Consider the following 18,242-nt stretch of genomic DNA (forward strand, 5'->3'; position numbering starts at 1 on the left):
CCGCTGTCAAGCGGCATCAGAGCGATCTGGTGCGCAATCACAACACTGCACGGGTGCGCGGCATGAAATGCTTAGCGTGGGAGAAGAGTACAATCGCATAGACATCTTGCAGGTGGCCTGAGTGAACGCAACACGGTGTTGACATCGCAGCTTACTTCGTACATCACCTGCGGATCGAGCACGAGCAGTAGGCCAAGGGACGCCCTGAAAGCCACGGCTCAACAGGCGTCGTCCACAGAAAAGGAGGAGCTTCGAGGTGATGTAACGTCACGGGAAATACAGGTGAGCAGCTCGGCAGTGTGAAAGAAGCGCTGCGACACACGTTGGTTTTCACTTCGTGGAGTGCATAATGTTGCGGACGAAATCTCGTGAGCAACGAGGCGGCCGTGAGGACGGGGCTGCGCATGCATAGACGGGACAGCGGCAGTGGCAGCGGTGTCTTTTTGTGTGACCGCGCGTGCATCCATCGATGTCTGAGGGAGACTACTTGGCCACGAAAACCAGGTGGCAATCACAGCAGTGCTTTGACACGTGGCAGTACGCAGCCAGTTTGTCTGACGCACGCAGCATCTACCTGGGCGCCGTGGTGAACGTTATATCGCACGCCAGTGATGGGATCGGCGCTTATTGTTTGTGGAGCCATGGTGCTAAAGCCTGGAGAAGCTGGGCACTCGACGCCACTAGGAAAGGCGGAGCAGTTGTGAGAACGTTGGCGAATAGAGTCCTGCAGGTTTCGCACAAGTGAATCAGTGAGGTTGTATTACCGTTTCAGGTAGGCGCCACACGAGTGACCGAAGTGCGCAAGATATGTTTGTGGTCCTAGAGGCTGGACATCACAGTGGCAAGCAGAAGGGAGCATGAAGTCATGCCATGCACTTAAGAAGCACGCCTACCGCTTTAGCAACCAGATGGCAGGCCTTCGATGCCAGTACCCAGTATTCAGAGAAGAACGGTGGTTCGAGGTTGCAGTGCACCGTCCTTCCTTTAGGTAGGAGCGCTTATGCTGACAGCTCCTTGGTTGACTCCGTGCTTAATGGTTGCACGTGAAATGTTATAGAATTTTTTGTTCCACTGGTCGCTATCACCATTATGGCGGAGAAGGGGATGTTGCCACGTGGTGGCGGAGATCACAAGAAGAAACTCACTTTATTCTTCCAGCTCGTGCGATCGCCCCGGGCCTACTGCCTTTCCCAAGATCGTCATCGTCAACGAAATGGAACATCAATGCAGCCACACTTTTTCGTACGGTATTTGCCTTTCCTTAAGCCCGATGTTGCCTATCTGCACCTGCAGTGGCCTTCAATCTTTTCACACCGCGCGGATAAATTCACCAAGTCAGTGTTTAGTTGGGAAGGTAAGGTGTCTAAACGGCAATTAGAAGTAAACGGCATTGTATCATCAGCATGTACTAGAAAGTCAGTAGATGAAGTGAGACATCCAGGGAGACAATTATTGTGGAGTAAGCATAAAAGCGGGTCATAGAGCCTCGAGGTACAGCAACATTGGTGGTCATTATGGGAGAATAAACACCTCACATAGTGACAGTTTCTTTTAGGTTGTGCAGGTAATTTCAAACAACATTGTTGGGTGCCATTGTTACTATGCGCATCCATTTTTCTGTATAATATGTTATGAACGATAGAGTCATATGCTTTGCTAACATCAGCAAACAGAGCCGACATATTTCCCTTTATCAATTTCTAATTTACATCTATCAGTGAAAGTTAATAATGCAAGGTTAGCAGGATTACCCTGTCGAAAACCAAATTGTTATCAGTGTAGTATATGAAATTCAGGATGATAATTGAACACCCTTACTGCTATGTTTTTGAACTAGCTTGCTGAAGAATTGAAGAAAAGACCGGTCTATAGTTGATCATTAAAAATGTGTTGCCCTTTATAATTGAACTTATTTTGCTGAGCTTCAGTTTTTTTTTTTTTTTTTTTGTTAGATGCACCCGTTTCGAAAATGTAAATAATAAAACGAAAATACGTGTGCGATGTTGTCAACTATTGGCTTGATACGGCTTTCATGAATTCCAGCAACTTCCACGTTGAAGATGGTACCATGCAGTTCGCCAGGTTGCGCAGAATAAAAAGATGAATTGCTGGAATTATGAGATCATAGGTGAATCACATGGCAAAGCGGATGAAGAAGTCAAGAGAAAAGCGCTGAAAAAAAGGGGCAACCTAAGTTTCACAAGAAAATGTGGCACCGTCTTGCAAAACGTGTTATCTGAGGGCAAACTGGATTGTTAAGAATTGATTATTCGCTATTGCTTTTTAACGTTGGAACCGAAACGAATGATATCATTCTCGCAATAGCATTACTATGCATTTTCAATAGGTTGTTGAGTATTCATGACCGCCAGTCAGCCCGGCGGTCAGCCTGTAGAGTCTGTGCAGGAGTAGGTTTATCTAGGTCACTCACAGAGTTCCCTGATCGCGAGAACGAAATTTACAGAATAGTAACATAGGGTTAGAGTGCATACGGCATACCTTACCGAATCGTTATAGCAAGCCTACCACTCTCGTTTCAAAGTGTACAATCACTGCATTCTACCTGCGCTAACATATGGGGCAGAAACTTGGAGGTTAATAAACAAGCTGGAGAACCAGCTAAAGGGGCACTAAGGGCAAATACTAAGTCAAGCTCAAGTGATAGATTAGTGCTCTAGAATCTCTAAGGCGTCAATATTATTGCGAACAGAGCCGTAATAATCGAAAAATCGAGGCAAATGCATGACATGATTAGAGACTCCCCTGGGACATTCAAGCATTTGCTCGATGAAAGCCCTCCTCAGTTAAATTCTGTCAATAGTGCTCAACTACTCACTGCAAGGAACATCCTCGTGTTGCATTATAAGATGGAATAAAATGCTACTAGTCCAGTTCTATTTCATTTTTAGAAAAAAAAAAGAACTCATTGAAATTGCCGTTGACAACGACGCGGGCGCTCGAAAGGTTTCGCTTCCACTCGGCCCTGCGCCGAGCGCTTTCACGCTTTTACTTCACGCTTTCGCATTTCAGCACTTCCCTGATCGCGTAGTGCGGCGCTGGTTTTGCTAGCTCGCGAAACTCGCACAAACTGCAAGTAGCCGAGAACTCGACTTCCATGTGATGTCGCGGGATGCCCGAACGCTCCACGCCACTTGACCAAAAAGCAGCTGCAGCGGCGAATCCACCGCTCTGTCTTTAAAGCCCCTCAATTTTTCAAAAGTAGCGCCATTCTTAGATCTTTCCGCCACCCCGCTCACCCTGGCGCCTCCTCCTCCACGCTTCCTGTCGCCCCAGCCTCCTCCGCTCCCCCATTGGTCAAGCTGTGTCACGTGGAAGCAGGCGCCGCGCTTTTGTATATTTTTTTCTTTCCAGCGCGCGCTGACCTCCATTGTTGGGCCTGCGCGACGAAAGTACGGCAGGTGGACTGACGGAGTGCGTTAGCGTAAAAGAATGTTTAGGGCGGAGAACTTAATTGCGATGCCATGCTGCTACGCCTTCGGTTGTCGCAACAGACACAGCGAGGGCAAAAAGCTTTTTGCTTTGCCGTCCGGCGGGCGCAACGCAAAAAGAAGTGTGGATTCGCAGGATCGGGCGGGCTGACTTCGAGGAAGTGGCAAAGAACGCACGGCTTAGCGAAGTAAGGGCCACGGCTACTCACAACCTCTTATTTTGAGCCTAGTTCACGCCTTCCGCTTCGAAAAAGTGTGTGTTCATGCTCTGCGTGGTTTTCAGCGCGTTGTATGACTTTCTTTTTTTCGAATGTGCTCTCTTTATTTCATGTAGTTTCGTCTTGCGGTGAAATGCACGCATCTGCAGCTGGCCTGTGACATAAAAGCGACTTTATTCAGGGTGTGTATTGAGCTCCACCAGAAGTTGGCAAATTCTCGACGCTTTTGCAAGGCTCAATATGACTTACGATGCAGTCTTTTAGCTTCGAATGTACGCCCGCATGTATTGATTTGGTTTGTGGTCATTAACGTTTTTAACGTTAAGAAGCGACTAAAGCTAGGATGGAGGTCGTAGTGGATGGCTCCGGATAACTTTATCTAGCTCGCCTGGGGATGTTTAACGTGCACGTTGATCGTAGAGTCGTACTTGGGCCGGTGAATTCCTCGTTGGCGTTTCATAATACTCGCGCGCGCGCGCTAGCGCTGCTTTAGAAGTTGGCGCCCCGGCGCGATTGTATTTCTTCAATAAATTTTATTTACTAGTTGTAACACCTTGTCATTATTTCGTATTATTGACGGCGCCTCCAGGGCACCAAAGCGGCAACGGGAACACCAAAGCTAGAACCAGGGCTGGATGGGGTTCGCCGAAGCCTGTGCATCCCAAGGGGGAATAAGATCGCGGACAGCCAATTTTGTATGCGAACACTCCCTGCGACGCCTGCATTATTGTAATGTCACGTGCTCTTCAGAGGCCTCCGTTAGCCATTACATGTGCCCTCCTGGAGCAGTACTTGTAAAAAAAATATATCGTCACGATTACCAAAGCACCCCGCAATGAAAAAAAACGGCCCTGTTGCCAGGCATTGCTGACCGCTCACAGCCGGAATGGCTCTGTGCGGTCAGCAATCTCTCACGCGCCGGCCGAACAAAAGTATCCTGCAGGTACATAAATGAACCTACGAAACCACGTACACATACTTTCACGCTGTCAACACCTGAAACTTTACTAATTACGCGCGTATTTGAGTACACCGCATGCTTGCGTCGTGTTTCAGCAACACGAACTCTCAACGTCGCGCGCTTTACGCCTTAAATACGCGTTGAATAATGGTCCTTTTCTCTATTTCTTCCGCAATTCCAACACGAAATTCTAAAGGCCAGTTACCGACTGACGAAGAAAGATCTCGATTGAAAAAACTGCTCCGCAGGGCTCGAACGAACTTTTCTGCGGATTTCCTCCCGTAGCGTGTTAGCCGTCGTCTGCTACGGCAGGCCCACCACCGGCGGCGCCACCGTCGAGGCCGCGCCGAGCGGAGGAGGAGGGAAGTGAATGGCGCTACTTTGGGAGATTGAGGGGTTTTATCTGTCTTGACTCGGTACCGCCATCTGTCGGGCGCCAAATTACTCACCGACGGCAGGCAGCAAAGCGTCGTGATGGCGCATACAACGTCACCACTCCCCCGCTTAGGCGGCGAGAGATTCAAATTTCGAAAGAGGCATTCGGACCATCCCCATGCAATATTCTCGTAAACCAAGTCTTTTCTTGGTATGAAACAAGCGTTGCGAGGTTTCTGGGATGGTATTCAAACAGTGCAGGTCGACTTAGTATTTGCCTTTAGTGTTCCTTGAAGGACGGCGCAAAGAGCGATGGAACAAAAAATGATAGGCCTAACTTTCAAGACGAGTATGGTGGGGCAAATGAAGATAGCAGACATTCTAGTTGGCATTAAGAGAAATATTTGAGTTGGGCATGCCGTGTAATGTGTAGGGTAGGTAACCGGTGTACCATTAGAGCTACAGAATGGGTACCAAGGGAAGGAAAACGCAGGCGAGGACTGCAGAAAATTAGGTGGGGTGATGAACTTAGGAAATTCGCAGGCGTAAGTTGGAATCAGCTAGCGCAAGAGAGGTATAATTAGAGATAGCTGCGAGAGCCCTAGGTTCTGCAGAGAACGTAAAAATACAATGATGATGATGGTGATGACGTATATTGCTGTATTCCTTGCAGCGCTACTTGAAACGCGGAATAAATTTCAGCGGTCTTTAGCCTTTTGTTGCGATAGCAATTGCATGAACACTCCAAGCGCATTGCTGCCGTCGCCGTCGCCGTGAAGCTCTGTATAAACGCCGTCACCGCACGCCCTACACTGATGTGCGAGTGAAAGCGTACAAGGGGAGACGACGATCCCGGCTCAGTCTCACCCGCGCGAAAGCGACGCAAGCGGAGAGGAAACGCGCAGTCTTCCGTGGCGCACGAGGCACCCAACGTTGCGAAGCAGCGAGGTGAGGGAGGAGGGGGGCGTTCCGCTCCGTTTGCAACTGCGCATGTGGCGGCTGGGCGCTGTCGCGCGGCCGTATCTTGACAGCGATCTGCGTTGGGGCAGAATCTAGGTGCGTCGGCGGCTCGAAGCTTTGTGCGTGCTGTGTGCTCTCGGCGTCACTTTGCGCTGGAACGATAGACAGCAGGAAGAAAACTTCGCTCGCTGCTGCTGCCGCATTTCCTCACGCCAGCATTTGACGGCGATTGCCCGCGGTCATCGCGTGTGTTGTGTCCATGTTTGCTGTGCGCGCTGGCACCATGCTTTTTTATTTAGTTAGCAAGCGAATGTTTACAAGTTGATACGGCCGATGACAGTACTGTCCTTACTTCGTACGGCTCTCTGTTAGTTTGCTATCGCGATCGATGCTTCGCCTTTCAGGCGAAACTGACTTTCTTTGTACAATTTATGCTTTCTTTACGAAATAACAGCATATATTTTAGTAGTTTCCGGCGGATTGATCCACAAGTTCATTTTTCACAAAATTCCTTGAAGCAAACTATGTTGAAGGAGTGGTTGTGATAAAGCCAGCCTCGTGTGAACGTAGGCAAATGGCTGTGTGTCTCTAGGAGACGTTAGTGCTTTGTCACACATTCGTGACTGGCTGGTACGTAACGCCTGACAAGTGGTATTTCAAAAATAGTGAGTTCGTAGAATGGCCTCCTGGGCGTAGTTCCTTTTAGATGCGCTCGCTTTTATTTATGGCAGTCAGAACGTTGTATCAAGCAATGATTAAGCAGAAACATTTGCTTACACTGAACAATCTAACATTTCTTTACAAAGTCGCGATTTCAAGCGTCCTGCGAATTCGCAGAAATAATACTTCTGCTCTATGACCGACTGGCTGCCTGTTCTTGAGCATGCCCAGATAAAGTTTGTATCTTCCTTCTTTTCCGCCACTGTGTGACTGTTCATTTGATAGGCAGCGTTTGTGTTTTCTCTTGTCCGAGTTCCCTCTTCGCGCTGAACACGTATCCACAGTGCTTAAAACGGTATTTAAGGACATACGAAAAAAAATTAACCTTAAAGCGGCGATAAAATGGCACAATCTATTTAAAAGTTGTTTGGGAACCATCGATTGCACTGCTTTCATTTGTGTGCTAACCTGAACGCAATATACTAAACAGGGAGTCTGGCAAGGTTCCCTATGCCCCCGCTAGTAAAAGTTGAAGTCGATGGCTTCGAGGAAAGGGTCGCAGACAATGGCGCTCGTGAAGTAGGCGGCGAGTCCCATCAGGATGCAGAGGGGCAGGGCGGGCACCGGCTTGCGGAAAATGATCAGCAACGCGACCGTGAGCAGCACGCCCACGAGCACGGAAATGTAGCATGCGACGATGCCGACAACGGTGCCGTGCCGGGAGGCCTTGCCCAGAAGTATGCTGTAGAAGATGAAGTCGCCCAGACCCAGCTTCAGCCCATGCTCCAGGACGTCCTGGCGACGAAAACGTAGCAACTCGTTAACTTTGTTTTCTAATGGCGATGTGACCCCGAGAGTGTCGGACCTCTGTATGACACTCCCAGGGAGGAAGAAATGGAGTGTGGTAGATAACCGGTGGTCCAATACAGTTACAGAGTAGTTGCCAAGCGAATGGAAGCATAATCGGGGCTGACAGCTTACTAAGTGGTGTGATCAAATTAGGAAATTTTCAAGCTTAACGCGGTGCCAGTACAGCTGGCAAAACACAGGGATAATCCGGAATAAATGGGAGAGGTCTTCGTAATGCAGTGGACATAAGCAAGATGACGATGATGAAATAGGGGTCCTGCGAGTTCATCGTTTTCAATACCTCGGTGATTTACGGTACACTGGCAAGCAAGACATGTAGTAAGAAGTTGTCTGCAAATGCTGTTTAGCTCCTCGAACTAGGCCATGTTATTTCTTCTGTCTCGCCAATTTCGTCATTCTGCTGTGGGTGTTCATTAGCTTTGTTTTCGGAGTGCCGAATACCCATAGCAGTGTTACGTGCCTATAAAGGCATTTCTGTTCTTGTTTGATCTGTTTCAAGGAAACTTTTGGACGCAATTAGCTGTATCTTAAATAATTAAAGGAGCGCAAATCGACACCCTAGCGACCACGCACACACCCAGACACGCTGACCCACCAGATAGGTTCACCACACACGTATCTAGTGCGTCTGCGTGTGTCGTATCGGTGTGTGCGTGGTCGCGACTGTGACCATTTGCGCAATTTTAATTATCTAGGACGTGTTACCAACTATTCCAATAGCAAGTTCTTTCCCGATATGTTGTACACCGTGGTGTGTACTTGTCAAATTTAGAGGTCCAAACAGTGCATGTGGTCGCCGTGTGCATCCAGTGTGGCATTTGATCCTACACCCTCGGGTATAGCAGCGCATGCGAAAACCCCTACACCACTCCGGCGGGTAAAGGAGAAATAGCTATAAGTGAATTCGTACCAATTGCGATTATGCGTTACATTATTGTATCTATAAATAAAGAAATAAAAATAGAATAATAACAATTAACGGGTGAGAAAACAAGTGAGAGTCACCACGCCGTTTCAAAAGGAATAGAAAGCAGAAGGAAACGCTTAGCACCAGTTCCAGCACCGACTTTACCAGCTAATGCATTATTCCTGGAAGCACAACCGCTTTTAACTGTGTTCATACATGGCATTTCTTACGTTGAAGTTAGCCCTGTCATGTCCCCTTTTATCCTCGTATTTTTCCGCCTCATTTTTTTAATCAGCATGACTGAGCAACTCAAACAACAGCGTACACCTTTGAACGTTTGATTTAGGAAGCGTACCTTCTAACGCTCTTCGCATGTACCCAGTGGTAGTTCATAAGTAACTTCACCGTAAAACACAAATATTGGCACCCTCGCTGGAGAACTAGCCTAATTAGCTGTGTGAAGTGAGCAAGCTTGTAAGGGCTGTGCCGTATTGTGTTCTCTTTTGCTCTGCTACTTCCCTGAAATATTGTAGTGACATCTGACCTTAATTATTTGACCGTAATTAAGATCAGATGGAAAGGTCGTCAAACCCCACACGATCATCTTGCTCCCTGCTCATATGGGAGAAATCACCGGTGCTACCGCAGACCTAACGAATCTGCCCACAATGCTGCACGTGGACTTGCCCACCATGCAGCCACAAGGCAAGAAGATGCTAAGGTTCCAGATTGCAGGGACCACCTCCTCACGTACAACGACTAACCAAGCATTTCTACCTAGGACGCAGGGTCTCCCCCCTCCGCACAGTAAACTAAATAGAGCTCATGCCATTTCGCTAAGGCTCTTGCAAGCAAGAGCCTATCCGAGCCCACTATTAATCAACAAGACCTGTAGACAAGACTTCTACAGCATGCGATAAATTTAACACCATAGACCTTAGTCATATGCTCAGGCGTTGCTTTGTGTTACTCAGCGACAAAGACAACACTGAATAGCGGTGGGACGCAGCTATACGCGGTCTCACATTAGAAGAACAGCTATGGGCAGCCCAACGGGCCCACTAAGCGGTCGTAAGGCTCGGCCTTTCGGTCCCAACGTGAGAGCGGCCGCTTCGGGCTAGTAAACTAGCGCGACCTTATGGACCTCAATAAACCTTTTCCATCCATCAATCCATCTGACCTCAATAGGGGTATCAATCAGCGTTATCGGTGGGCTCGTTACTTATGACGCCGCAGTGACTTCGAAGCCACTGAAATATCTCGTGGTGTCCATTCTCGACCAAGATTCTCCGTAAATTCTCCCTAAGCACCCTACCTTTCCAAAACAACCAGCTGAATGAACCACATGAACTCTCCACTCAACATTGACCTACGAACTGGATTCTGCGGACGCTAGGTCACCCTGCCTTGTCGGCTACGGCTAGGAGTGGCTCTCACGAGGTATTCTGCTTTTCGCAACGGAATGGCTGGCGATGCCTCGTGTGATGACGGTGGCCGTGAGCGGCCCTTCAACAGGCCCGGCGTGCCTGTCCTCGCTACAGTTTGCAGAGACGACCACTCGCTTTGATCGAAGACCAAGTAGCGCCATCATCTTCATCACGAACCATCATCTGTCATCATCGCGCCGAGCACTTTGCGCGGCTCGAGTCGCAAACAGAAGAACGTACTTTCGCTCTAAACCGGGCTCGTCGCCGCCTTTCATAGTAGGGTTGACGGAACGTCTCGTCGGTCGCCGACGCGTCTTCCTGCTACCATTACCAGTGAAAATCGTTTTGTAACGCCGACCTCAAAAGCCATCGCAGGTCAGGGAGACAAAGGCACTGCTGCAGTTTTTTCAGGAACGGCAGATCTGCGCAAGCGCCATAGTCTGAATTGGTGTTGTGTTTCAAGACACATTAATTATGGGTTTTTACGTGCCAAACCCATGATCTGGTTGTGATGCACGCGCTATTGGGAGACTCCGGATTAATTTTTACCACTTGGCGTTCTTTAACGTGCAGCTCAATCTAAGTACACGGGTGTTTTTGCATTCCGCCTCCATCGAAATGCAGCCGCCGTGGCCGGGATTCAATGACGCGACCTCGTGCTTAGCAGCGCAACACCAAAGCCACTAAGCAGCCACGGCGAGTTGTGCTTCAACTGTTCCTTGTGCTGTTCCTTATGATAGTAACTTGCATTTGGTCTTCTGTCTGTATCCCCACCACACACGCTCTTTCCCTATGCTTTCATGTATTTTGTTTCCCCCTCCTTCATTCCCTAGTGTAGAGTAGCAAGCCTGATGTACCGGTCTGGTTAACCTCCCTGGTTTTTTCCTTTCTTCTGTATCTTTCTCCCCTTTCAACATAGCCAGCTAAAGGCATATGGTTTATGTGTTTCTTATATACGGCTGCGTTAAAAAATGCATTCGCGCAATAGAAACACAATAGTTAGTCAATAAAGTAGCATACCAGTTGCAATTAACTTGAAGCTCAGCAGGGGATGCAGTCACGCAGGAGTGACATACATTGACATGGTCCATACATTCTATGTTGCCAAAATATATAGACACGTACTTCTGCCTGGCACTAGTACACGTAGGGATATTTTTTTAAATTTTTATTTAGGGACACCACTAAACGCCCACACATGATGCTATTACATAGGCGGGAAGGGAGCGCATAAATGATGCAACTTATCGCTTATATACGCTGTTATACAATTAGTTGCATTATGTTGTCTACAAAAGCTTGAGGAGAACACACAGATAAAAAATAAAAATGAAAGCAAATTAGAAAAAAATGAGCAAGAAAGTTACAAGATGTAAGGAGCAATTTGCAATTATGCAAACACACAAAATAATTACACTGCGACATACATTTGTGCACTACGGAGAAAAAAGCACTGGCTATGATATGAATGAAAACACTGGCTGAGAAAGCACTAGTGAATAAAGAAACGCTAATTGTCAAATAATGAGACATGGAAAACTGTGATAATAAAACAAGGCCAATAGCAGAACAAGTGTAACACGTAACAATTATTACAGGGACGTTTGTTCGTTCGTTTGTTTGTTTGTTTGTTTGCTTGCTTGCTTGCTTTGGAGCTTCGAGGAGGAAAAGAAACTTGTGCTACAAGTTACAAGTGTCACATGTTGAATAAAAAATTTAATAAATTCTGGGGTTTTACGTACCAAACCCACGATTTAATTATTAGGAATGCGTCAGTGGGCAACATCGGATTAATTTTCCCACCTACGGTTCTTTAATGTGCACCCAATGCACCGTACACTGGTCTTTTTGCATTTCGCCCCCATAGAGATGCGGCTGCCGCGGTAGGGATTTGATCCCGCGACGTGATACAGATACACGTGATACAGAAGGACTGCTATGTTCCCTATGACGCACGATGGAACTGATGCCTGCATGGTGCAACTGGCTTGTTGCGTCATGCGGGCATTCTGAACAGCGAGTCGAAAGCTGCCACGCTGCTGCTTGCACACGGTGCTCGGCACACAGCCAGAATGCAACAGCTGGCAACAGCGCCAGTTGCGCCTACAATTCATTGCAGCGTAAAACAACACGTTTGTTTCTGCTCGAACCTGCGTGGGCGTATCGCTAGCACAGGGAATACCAGCGTGTCATACATGGGGTCGCCAGTAAATCAACCACTACAAACAAAGAAATTAAAGTCAGCAGCAGCGATCGTTCAGTCATCTGGAGCGGAAGGCACAAGTTTTGGCTTCATATTTTGTTCACTTCAGATTCGATTCTCCGGCTCAGTGATAATGCGGCAATGATTTGCCTCGCCTCGGTGCGCTTCACGACTTGCTGTAGCCGCGTAGCGTGCGCTATTTCCACGACTTGCCGTCTAATCGTGCGAATATGATTGTGTTATATATTCAATTAAGCCCTGATCAATAGCCGTTAGTGAACAAAGCTTAGCTCTTTCCTACAGCATCTACGGAGCGTTTGCCGCTTCCACTAATCACTTTTGCACCTAGCAAGATCGAGAACATCTTACGAGGATGGTTCTGCGGTTTCGTTGCCAAATAAGATTCTGATAGACGGGGTGATCATTTTTAAGTTTTATAGAAATTTTAAAAATCGCCTTTTGCAGGCAGCGAAATTCCAGTCCTTCAGCTGGGTTGTTCAGATGGGAGGATATTACTTGCACGAGAAATGAAAATGCATATTCACATAATGAACAAAAATGACTAATTAATGGCTTAATTAATTACCTTACGGCATATATTCAGGTTAGAAATCGTAGCGGGTGAGTTTGTCAGATAGACACTGTCATACTGGCCGTAAATATACACTGTTCCACTGACTTTTTCAACAAAAGGCAATAAAATTAACTGAAACGCCATGTATTTCGCCCCACACTTTGGGAAACAATATCTCGGAACTGGCGTCATGGTGGCAACCTATTTCAAGTGGATGTGCCTTGTGAACTCACCGACTACAATTCGTAAATTGCAAAATGTGCTGTAGAGTAACTACTTAACAATATCATTAGTTATTTTTTGTTAATTAATTCAACATGTGCTTTCATTTTTCGTCATATTCATGTCCGCCTCTTCGATTAATCCAGCTCAACAACACAAATTATGCTATCTGCCACAGGCGACTTTCAAAAAATTCTGTAAAACATAAGAATGCTCACACTCTACAACTAGCATCAACATGTCTCAAGCCAAGCGGAGTGCCTGAACTTTGTTATTACCACGCTGGAAGCAGCACTCTACGAAAGATCTCGTCCACAATAGCCACCTTTATCGACGTTTAGAGATTCCGGAGTGCAATCAGAGAGCACATGAAATGAAATGGCCGCGTTGTTGCTCTATGCTTTTCATTATTTTTTTTTATTTTGGTACCCGCCCAGTATGTGAAGAAACTACCAAAGCTCGCGAGTGATGAGCCACCGCTCGTCTCACCAGCTCTGTGCATGCGAGAGCTACAATAGCAACCGATCAATAAGCAGTCTTCTTTAGTTCACCGCTAATCTTTCCTACGCGCGACATTGTTTTCAATGGATGAATCATGGATGCCTAAAGACCTCCGCCTGCTTGCTCTAAGACACAATGCCGGTTCTTGTTTCTGATTGACTAAGCAGACAAGTGACCTTCGACACATCGCATAAATTGTGAGAGTATTGTGTAAGTGCCCAATGTGAACATCTCAAGAGGCCTGCACATGAAAGCGGCGGAGTTTACAAAGAGCTTTGTTTATGTGTGCTCTTTACCATTGGCCCGCCTCCTTCGCTAATAATATGTCCAGCATCAGTAATTGCTGAAATTCGCTCTTACACAGTTCTGTGGTGTAAGAAACTTTTTTGCCAAAACAAGCCTGGGTGGCTTGCACAGGAAGAACAATCTCTCTGATATGAAGACAACGGAAGACGGTGATCTCGTCCTCTGGGCCATGCCTGGCGGTCATCATTGGCGAGCAGCCGTGCCAATGGCATATCCTCGTTGAGCTTGGCCAGCGGTCATGCTCCTTGTCGTAGAGATCGTGACAGTCGTGCCAAAAACCAGGGCCCGTACTCATAAAAATTTCTCGCGCTGTAATTTTTTCGTATGAACAAAATCCAGCCAATCGACGCTGGACGTATTATTAGCGAAGGCAGCCAGACAATGACAAAGAACATGGACAAACGAACAGGCTTGTGAATCCGGTCCCAGGGCACTATGGCCTGAAGTTATTGGGCTGACGTGGTTATCTCGTTTACCTGCAAATTCATATCCAGGACAAACAAAATGTATTATATGATTATTCTGGGGCCCTGCTTTACCTATTTTGACAATTACAGGTTTGGAGGTATTAAACTTCTAATCTTTGGCAACGTCAAACGTATTACATGGAAGCGCCAGCCCCTGGCGACAGCGCTCTAACACGCTTTGAAGCACCCTCAACGCTTCGGGCCATCATAGGCGTAGAATGCGCGTACCTTGCTGTGTCCGCGACTTTGCTCAAGTGCCGGACTACTGCCAGGCGCCTCAGACTTTAGCCCAGGGCGAGGGGAGCCCAGTCGACGCTTGGCGGGCGTCGAGCAGCCGCTGCGCGCACCGCTACGAATTCCGAACGAGTCCTCAGAATTGCACGACGGCGTGAGCGAGAACTGCTTGTGACGACGCCCGCCCCGCCGCCAGCGGCCGCCCACCGAAGAACCTCCCGGTGACGAGCCGTCCTTGTGAGCGTCCCCAGCGTGGTCAGAACACGTCGTGACCGCAACCTGCGTCGTGGTTGCGTCCGGCTGCCCCGACATGGCTGGCACCAGGCAAGGCTGGAAAGCTGAGGCGGTAACTCCGTTGTATGCGTTCTCTTCAGGTCGTGCAATATTATTGTATTCCGTGGTGGTTCGTGCTTCACTACTGCTGTTCGGTGCATGTTCATTAAATAATAGAGCGCTGGCAGGCGTCGGCGTTGCTCGTTCAAGTCCTCGCGGGTAGCACGGCGTACCAATCGCGTGTCTTGGGATCGCAGGCACTGCGCCGGGCGCTCTCGTGTTGAAAGATCGGCGCATGCCCGACCGATAACCTAGAGTCAAATACGATGGAAAGCGTTTTCTCGAGATGTTACTTCTACCAGTAGTCTCCGCTCCGTGGCGCGATGTTTCGACGGCTGACAAAGCAATCTCGTAGCACCAGGCGGACGACGTGGAAAAGACGAGGGCCGGAAAAAGCGAGTCGTTCCTCTCCTTCGCGGTCTCGATGAGAATTCGCGTTGGACCCTGGACACAGAGCACGGTGAACAGGTCCCACAACGACACCAGTACCAGGAGTATCCATGACGTCCAGTTCGGGAAGACTTCTTCGATAGCGATGGCCATAAGAATGGACACGTACACGAGGTAGCAGCGCTGCACGAGGCAGGGTGCGTCGCAGTACAGCGCCACGACTCCAAGAATGCCCACGTTCCACGTGACCAGCGCACAACTGAAGTGGTCCGCGGGGACGCCCAGAAAGAACAGCACGCGACCAGTGTAGTAGTAGCCGGCCAGAAGCAGTAGCAGCGCCGAGCCAGTCATGAGCCACGCCCTGACGATGCAGTAGTGGCCGCCTTTGTAGAGGAACGCGAGGGCGCAATTGGCGATCATGATGACCAAGAGGAAGGCGAACGCGTTGGCGAACGCGTTGATGAAAAGCCCGGGTTCGCCTTCTGGTCCGATCCCTTTGTTCGTGTGGCTCACGTAGGTGATCTCGAAGAGGGAGCGCTTGGTATACGGCATGATTCTGACCAGAGCGGCGACGCTGAACATGCAGACGGAAACCGCTACCACCAGGGTGGTCGCTTGATTCCCGAGCCGCTCGTATTGCTGCGCCGTGAAGGGGCTAGCAGAGCGCGGAGATAGGCGTCCATCTCGGTCCATTACTCTTCTTCTTCGTCGTCTTCCTCAATGACTGCGTGCCCGCGCGCTCCAAATAAGTAACAACTGCGCTCGATGGCGGCGTCAACGACGTAGGAAGCAGCGCCGCACGTAACATCCTGCACCAAAATGTCTAATAAACAAGGCAAAATGAGAATAAAGCTGTAAGGAATGCCTACACCAACATTTTCAAGTGAGTTTGCCCCGGTAGTGTAATCGTATATAATTACTTTATTTGCGTGTGAAGAAAGATAACACAGACAAAAGAAAGGGAGGTAAGCCAGGTGCGCGTCCGGTTTGCTACTCTGAACCGGGGAAACGGGATACGGGACGACAAGAGAGAGACGGAGAGAGAGAGAGAAAGGGTACAAAGTGGGCGCACCGGGGAAGTGGACGTAGAGGGGTTCAGAGCCAGCACTAAAAACGCAGTTTATTTCCTTTTTTCTACATTTCAAATTTTTTTCTGGTCGCAAAGAAGGACCACCTAAAATTACCACTTTCTTTGCAAGCGATATCTGCATACCGGCAGATTTTAACGGTGACAAAAAGCTTTAGTGTGTACAGGCACTCGCATTCACATTGCCTTCTGCGATTTTATTTACCTTTTCTTTAATAATTACACTTGGTCACTTTTAGTCAAGAATCAGGTGCAATATCGAAAAGATATTTTACACGGTAAAGAAAGGAAGAAAAGCAATGGCGTGGGGAGGGAGGACGGGATATCGAAGGAAATTTAAAATAGAGTAATGAACTAACATTTAACAAGGAAAGCGCCTCCAAACAAGGAGAAATTCCTCAAAGACAGAGAATTACGCCCTTATGAAAGAGGGATATAATTAAAAGTAAAGGCAGGGAGCTCAACCAGATTGCACCTGTTATAGTTTATTAAGTTAGAGTTTATTAAGAGCAAGTTAGAAAATAAGCCGCCGAAGGCCCGGCTATCGCAATCATCAAAAAATAGACCCCTACGACTGGAGAATGCTATGGTATCGTAAAACTTTATTCTCGTCCTTCGGAACGCGCGTCAGCAAGTAGCGGGCCGCTCCCACGTCGGTACAGAAAGGCCGAGCCTCTCTGCTGCGTCGCAGGCCCGATGGACAGCCCTTGGCTATGCTTCAAGATCGGGGCTGCTTAGGGCAGCCTCCCATTTGGACGACGCGTCGCCGTCGCGTAACGCGGGGCACCGCCAGACCATGTGTTCAAGTTAGCTACGTCTGAGCATAGCTCGCGCATATTGGTCGATTGCATATCTGGATAGATTGTGTGTGTGAGAGTGCGCGGTTAGAGTATGCTCCGACCTGGAGTAACCTGAGTGTTAAAGCATGTGCTCTAGCTGCCTAGTTCCCTATGTGGCGGAGGATATCGTCTCCGTCTCATGTAAAAATGTTTGGCAAGTTCGTTATATGAGGAGGGAGGGTCCCGATGTCTGCAAAGAAATTGAGGACACTTATGCTTCGCCTTTAAGAGTGGAACGCCATAGCACTTAATGATCCCCGACTGCTTGTCACGCTTCGCTGCAACCGCAGCTTTCTTGCAGATGCGCGGAAATGAGCGCCATCTGTATGGTGTTGCAGTAAGGAACCGAGCGGAGTGCGTCACTTTGTCAGTAATAGGCCTCCCCCCTCCTCTTCCTATTCCCCGTCATAGGCCTTCGAGCCTCCCTCAATGAATACATTTTGTCATCATCAACCATGATAAAAACGCTGGAAAAGGGGTTTGTGCTTGAGTTCCCGCGAAACAGAATTATGTGTTCTGGTACATTTAAATTGCAGTGTGTCCGACGCTGTCATTGTTGGGTTTAGGTCGTACTTTACGATTTTTACGCATTTTACTTTGAGGAATTCAGTTAGTTCAGTAGGGCCCCTGCACCACGCGGAGGGCCTGCGCGATTGTGGTTTGGAATGTTTTTTTTTTTTTTCTTTTTTTGCGATGCGACGTCCGACGCCGACACCCAATCTTTTTGGGACACGGGGCCTTTAACGCTGTCGCGTTAGGGCATGCGTGGAGCGTGATAAGCGCAAGCGTGTAGCGCGCACGCGCCCTTCTCTCATTTGTTTTCTCCATTTCCTTCTTTTCCTAGGCATATATATATATATATATATATATATATATATATATATATATATATATATATATTTTTTTTTTTTTTTCTTTTTTGGGGGAAAAATAAACGGTTTGTTTTGCATGGTGACACGGGCCACTTGTCAGAGGCGGCGGGACCACCCCTAACGTAACAGTGACGACAAGCAACCAAGGAAAGCCGCAGCTGCCCACGGAAGATGGCAACAAAACACTAGCGCCGAGAAGCGACAGCTGTGCGACGAACTCTTCGACAGCCATGGCACTTAGGCAACCTGATTTCGACCAAGAAACCGATAAGTGGCAAGCTTATATTGTAAAGATTGAGGCGTATCTTGAAGCAAGCGAAGTCACCGACGCCGCCAAAAAAGAAAGCTTTGTTGGTCGCGGTACTGGAGTCGAAGACGAACGCATTC

General features: G+C 48.1%; 1 protein-coding gene across 1 annotated transcript; it reads right to left on the reverse strand.

The window, feature by feature from the left end:
• Positions 1-6,659: 6,659 nt before the first annotated feature.
• LOC126522225 (presenilin-1-like) lies at positions 6,660-15,959 on the reverse strand. Its single transcript, XM_055066240.2, has 2 exons — positions 14,329-15,959; positions 6,660-7,418 (listed from the first exon to the last, which is right to left on the reverse strand). Exons 1-2 carry the CDS (start codon positions 15,748-15,750, stop codon positions 7,143-7,145), a joined length of 1,698 nt encoding a protein of 565 aa, XP_054922215.1. The 5' UTR covers positions 15,751-15,959; the 3' UTR covers positions 6,660-7,142.
• Between the last annotated feature and the right edge of the window lie 2,283 nt (positions 15,960-18,242).

Source organism: Dermacentor andersoni, chromosome 6 (assembly GCF_023375885.2).
Source record: "Dermacentor andersoni chromosome 6, qqDerAnde1_hic_scaffold, whole genome shotgun sequence".
NCBI lineage: Eukaryota > Metazoa > Arthropoda > Arachnida > Ixodida > Ixodidae > Dermacentor > Dermacentor andersoni.